The sequence below is a fragment of the Heloderma suspectum genome, chromosome 3 (genome assembly GCF_057233095.1).
Source record: "Heloderma suspectum isolate Gila_16-S chromosome 3, 16-S_ref, whole genome shotgun sequence".
In the NCBI taxonomy this organism is placed as follows: Eukaryota; Metazoa; Chordata; class Lepidosauria; order Squamata; family Helodermatidae; genus Heloderma; species Heloderma suspectum.
Window position 1 is genome coordinate 50,789,760 of NC_139460.1, and position 6,000 is coordinate 50,795,759.

At 39.9% G+C, this 6,000-nt stretch overlaps 1 protein-coding gene across 7 annotated transcripts in view; it reads left to right on the plus strand.

Moving 5' to 3' along the window:
- The window catches only part of TBC1D23 (TBC1 domain family member 23), a 51,809-nt gene extending 46,771 nt beyond the window's left edge, over positions 1 to 5,038 (plus strand). For all 7 annotated transcript variants that reach the window (XM_084843228.1, XM_084843230.1, XM_084843229.1 and 4 more), the window contains 3 exons: positions 746 to 881; positions 1,828 to 2,022; positions 3,368 to 5,038. In XM_084843228.1, the coding sequence (XP_084699354.1) occupies positions 746 to 881; positions 1,828 to 2,022; positions 3,368 to 3,449 (413 nt within the window). In that variant the 3' untranslated portion in view covers positions 3,450 to 5,038. The remainder of the gene's footprint in view (positions 1 to 745; positions 882 to 1,827; positions 2,023 to 3,367) is intronic.
- Positions 5,039 to 6,000: the final 962 nt, after the last annotated feature.

A 6,000-nucleotide genomic window follows, 5' to 3' on the forward strand; every position in this document is an offset into this window, starting at 1 on the left:
GCCACTGTAAACCTCTGCTTCAGAATTGTGCGTTCTTACTTAGTGTCAAAATTAATATAAATGAATTCCTTCTTCCAACTGGTGCTGCAGCATTTAATTGATGGATTAGTTTCATTGATTAAAACAAAATAATCAATGAGAAGGAAAGGAAAGGTTCCAAGCACCGGGTCATTACTGACCCCTAGAGGGACGCCTGCTTACACTGGCATTTTCACGGCAGACTATAGCAGGGTGGTTTGCCATTGCCTTCCCCAGTTGTGACTACCTTTCCCCCAGCATGCTGGGTACTCATTTTACCAACCTCGGAAGGATGGAGGGCTGAGTCGACCTGAGCTGGCTACCCGAGACCCAGCTTCCGCTGGGATCGAACACAGGTCATGGGGAGAGTTTCGGTTGCAATACTGATGCCTACCACTCTGTGCCACACAAGGCTCTAATCAATTAGAAAGGTACCCCCAACTAGTCAGCCAAGCAGATTGCTAAATATATATCTCAACAGATATTTTAAATGCAAGTGCTTATAAGAAGGGTGGGGAACTCTTGGGGTGTGGGGCAGATGACATCAGTGGGCGGGGCCATACCCCCTGACAGTATTCAGTTGGCAGCTGAATGCTGGCTAGAGCTTCTCCTGCCAATGCTTCAGCCACTAAGAATGTGAAAATGACTTTTCGAATTATGTGTCAGCGTTTGAAAAGTTTTACCCTATGTTTTGTCCATGTAACATCACTCTTTCTTTTTTAAACAGATGAAATTGATAACACCTCAGTGTCAGATGATGATCGAAAAGAGGTTGTCAACATCCAGACTTGGATAAATAAGCCAGACATAAAGTATCATTTCCCCTGTACTGAGGTGAAAGAAACTGGGCACAGGTTCCCTAGGTAGTGATGCATTGATCATTACATGAATATATAGGATAATGTTAGTTATTTTGGTATAGAGAGTTGTGGCTTTTAGATGGCAGAGAATGTGTGGATTCACACAGTCGTTTTTTCCACTCCAGGATATTTTCTTTGTTTGCTCCATTGTGTAGGCTTGTACGATGCCCATGTTGTAAATGACTTCAGTGCACAGGCTCTAGACTCCTAGCCATAGAAGGGCCGTGGCTCTGTGGTAGAGCACATGCTTTGCATGCAAAAAGTCATGGATCTGGAAAAATTCCTGCCTGAGACCCTGGAGAGCCGCTGCCAGTCAGTGTCGACAGTACTGGGCTAGATGGACCAATGGTCCGACTCAGTATAAGGCAGCTTCCTGTGTTCCTAGCCATATTTACCAGGAAGTAAACCCCACTGATTTCAGTGGACTTACTTCAAAATAAATATGTTTAGGATTGGGATCACATCCAGTTTTCACATTCCTTCTGAAGGACAAGCTAAAATGTAAGCTTCCGATGAGACTGGCACTTGCCGGTATTTAATTTGTTTGCATGAATGGGTGCTTCACAGGTTTTTCACTGCAAAGTGACTACAGAAAGTCATTTCACAGTAGAGATAATGGCTGTGGGACTCCACCCCAAGAGACGTCTTCTATTTGAATTTCTGGAAAACAAGAGCGTCCAGCTTGATGAAAAGGTGTACTGTCAACCAGCTGAAGAGCTGCTATGTTCTGTCACAGGAATAACAACATTTGAGTTCTGAAAGAAGTGTATGCCAGTGATTACAAAGTCTTTTAAGTCATATGCTTCAGGAAATTAATACTGTGGCTTCAGGAAATTGTTATTACTAAGATCAGCAGGAGAAGCCATGTGGCTTATTTTACCCCATTTCTGTATTTCTGCTAAAAATACAGTTCTTTTCTGATTAACTTTTCTTTTTACTTTTCTCAAAGTCACCTTCTAGTAACCGCTACACATATGTACTGTTTGAGAGAGATTCTCTCTCGAAAGGGATTCGCTTACATACAATCTCGCCAGGCGTTAAACTCTGTTGTTAAAATCACATCGAAGAAAAAGCATCCTGAATTAATAACCTTTAAATACGGAAATAGTACCACTTCAGGCATAGAGATTTTGGCAATTGAGAGGTAAGATTGTGGCTTGATTGGGATTCATCTACACATGAATCTTCCCAATCATTTGCAGTGCATTTTTTTCTACAATCAACTGTGGTGTTTGGGGAGTTGTAACAAGTAAAGGGCCACACTTAGCATACCATGTTACTCACCGTCCTTTGAAAGGCTATTTTGCCTTCTCTAACTTAAAATACCTCCACATGTATCTCAAGTGTGTTAGACTGTAATCTACAAACTATTACTCTATTAGTAATTTTAAGCAAGTTGGTAGTCATCATTATGTAGGAACCTGGGTGTTGGAGTTCTGTGAGATTCCCTTTCAGCAGTTCTTCTCACCAAAGCCCCAAACTACTTTATTTTTCCAAATGTATAAAGGATGTGGAGAAGAGGCAGAAGAGGTACTGAAAGGCGAACTCACAGAATAACAAAGTGTCTTGTGGAACCTTAAAGATTAGCAAGAAATTTATTCTGGCACAAACTTTCGTGTTCATGCCATCAGATGCACGGAGTATCATAGAGAGTTTTAGGATTTTTTATATCATACATGGGTGCGGGGTGGGGGGTGGAGAACTGTAAACAGTGAGGTGAGAAGGAAATTCAATGCAGGAAGTACCAATGGTGACAATCACATTATCAACAGTGGTCATATATAGTGCAGCTGTTGCTGATAACAAAACATCTTGGCAGTAGGTAAGCCACTTAACACACACAGTGTGATAAAAAATCTTTTATTCTGATTCAAGCATCTGGAGATGAAATTAAACCTGTTGATAAATTCTAACTCCGCAGTCTCTCATTCTAATTTTCCTTTGAAGTTCCTTTGCTCCACAATGGCCACTTTAAGATCTGTGATAAAGTGAGCTGGGAGGGTGGAGTGTTCCCCCCACTGGTTTCTGAATATTGCCATTTCTCATGTCAGATATGTGTCCATTTCTTATTTTCCTTGGAGACTGGCCTGTTTGTCCTCTGCAGAATGCAGAAGGGCACTGCTGACGGGAGATGGCATATATCACACTGAATATTTATCACATTGAACTCTGTCAGTGGAACCAGGAGGGGAGTAATTCCCCCTCCCCTCCCCTCCCCACAGCACAGCACACACACACTCCTCACAGCCTCAAAATCTGCTCTAGAGGGAGAACCTTCCAGGGCAGATTTTCAGGCAGCACAGAGAGCTCGAGTGGGGAGGCGAGAGGGACAAAGTCCCGTTGTCCTGGCAGATTTCCACTAGCATGTCGTTGGATTTAAGCCTATGAAACAATATTTTAATACTTTTATTTTATGCTAGAAGTTTTGCATTCTTTGATCAAGTGATTCAGTATGTCAACAAATGGTCTTTTCATTTCCATTTCCTAAGGTACTTAATTCCAAATGCAGGTGAAGCCACCAAAGCCATCAAGCAACAGATTATGAAAGTTCTGGATGCGCTGGAAAGTTAATAAGAAAAGACATTTTCAGTGGAGTCTTCAAAAGAAAATGACAACCAAGATACTGTATATGGACCTGAAACAACTGTGTTCCAGCTGAATACTAACCTAAGAGGACATTTCAGTTTACTGATGGGAGTGCTTGGATAGCAGGTTTAAGACAGGGGTAAATTATACATTTTCAAGAGATTTTTAAGTATTTTTCTTTAACATTCTTGCATTTTGCGAAAGTTGTTTATTATAAAGGTCAGTTATTTTTAAAGTAGCTTTAGAGGAGCTGACCTTCTTAAGAAGAGGACTCAATTACACAGATCTATTTGAGGAATTGTATTGAAGACACACAGCACTTCTAGATATTGGAAAATATTTGGAACTTATACTTAATGTTCAATACAAATTGAAAAGTAGCAAATATTTTTTAAACCCCTAAGCACTGAGTATTTGGTTTTATCTCCTGGGTCTACTATCAGGGAGTGACACAGTACTTAGGGCAGGAACTAGAGCTTTTCCCCTGTTTAAAAAACAAATGGGGCCCCACAAAAAAGCATTGCTGAGAGAAGGGAATACACACCATTCTGTGTAAGTGATTTTTAAAGTCTTCTGTGCACTATCAGGTTAAAAACAAAAATTACTGAAGTTAAAATATTAAACTATTCAGCAATGAAATGTTTACACTCACGGGTCTGTGGCTGGGTTATTATGAAAGCTAAAGTTTGCCTGGGCCAAGGTCAGCGTTAGAATGTATGTTGAAATCACAGTTCATGCTTCATGTGATGGAAAATAGGAGGTGGCCACAATGATGGGGAAGCAAACATAATCTTTAGGACATCTTTTCAGAAACTGTCTGGCACAGGCTGAAGCTACGGTTCATGCAAGTGAAGCAAAGTGATCAAAGTGCTTTGTATTTGCGATCATTTTACGCATCTTTTTCTTTGAGACATGTCAGCTGCGTTTTGTTTTGTTTTTAAATAATGTCTTCAGTGCTTGAAAATTAAAAGATTTCACTGGAAATCTATAGCTTTCACATATTGACGAAATGTTTAAGAGGGACTTGAAGCACTAAGGATCCTGGAGCGTGTACATGTGTGCATGTGCTGACATGAAAACCTGTAAGATTTGGGAATAATGGTTCAGGGGATCTTAACATGCTGGGTAAAAAACAACAACACAACGCCTGCAGGTCCATAAGGTACTATTACTGTACCATCAGAAAATAAATTCAGCTGACCTTTATAACAATCAGCTCTTTTAAGTTATCTTCTTAGTATGAATCAAATTAAGGCACCTTAATCCTGAAACTACCATTTTAAAAATATCTAAACAAACACACTAAAATAAGTATTTGAACTGCATGAACTGCACCTTTGCCAATGCTCCTGTATTTATAGCTCTGCCCCAGAGCCATTGTATTACATTTTTTTCTTTTTCCTGCCCCTGTTCAAGACAAATGAAATCTCCTGAAGGGCCTTCAATTTGTGCCTACTTCACCAGTGAGATTTCCCCCCCCCATAAAGTTAATGTAAAGATGTTTGTGTAACTGTTTATAAACTGCCATTGTAAATAAACCCAGTACTATTTGAACAAGAGTCACTTGGATAAAACATGTTTCATCTGACTGTGTCATTTCTGAGGATTTAAATGTTTCTGTAGCACTTTAAGACACACTGAATTTTGTTGTCTTTCAACAAAAGCAAACTTACAGAAAGTGCACACAGGATGTTGAGGGCGGGGCTTGCATGAGCGCCTTGTGGAGGGGGGGGGGCAGTTTTAGGGCATTTCTATACCAGCCTAAAATCCTGCATCTAAAATGGGGAACAATGCTTCTGTTTCAAATGCAGGATCACAACTGACTCCCTTTACATGCGCTTCCTTCCCCCTCCCTTCTTCCCGTATCTGAGTCTTCCATTATCTTTCATTGATCTCACTCCTCTTTAACCTTACAGTTAACCTTGCCGCTTTAACTCTTTGCACGGAGGAAACTGAAGCGGAACACAATGGAGTAATTTGATAGCTCATTATCTGCAATCTATTTAAAAACAGAACAAAGGGCATTTAGTGCAGGAGGGTCACGGCAAAGAGCCCGCAAACTTCCATGAAGGAGCAATCTCTAATGCAGGAAAAAAGCTCTGTGTGATGAAGGCCTTAATCCTCACATGTGCCAGCAAATGACTGCATGGGGCTACAGTAGAAGAATCCAGAAAGCCTTGCACAGTTTGACATGCACAATTATGGAACTGGTAGGCCAAATATCAGGTAGTACTTTTATTCCTTGAACATGTAAGGGAAGCATACAAAGTTAATAGAACATACATGGTGAATCACTACTTAGCAAACCAGTTTTTCCTCTTTCAGCTGTATTTAGCAGTTTACTAACGGAGGAAGCTAAGTTTGTTTTAATGTCTCTTAGTTAGTTTTATGTTTAAGATGTATTAGATACCCTATAGCACAAATAGCTCTCGGGGTGATTTATATGGCTTTTTTGTTTTTATTATATATAAAAACAAATTTTATTAAATTATAAATTATTATATTATTTTGATTTTATTATAAATTAAAAGCAGCA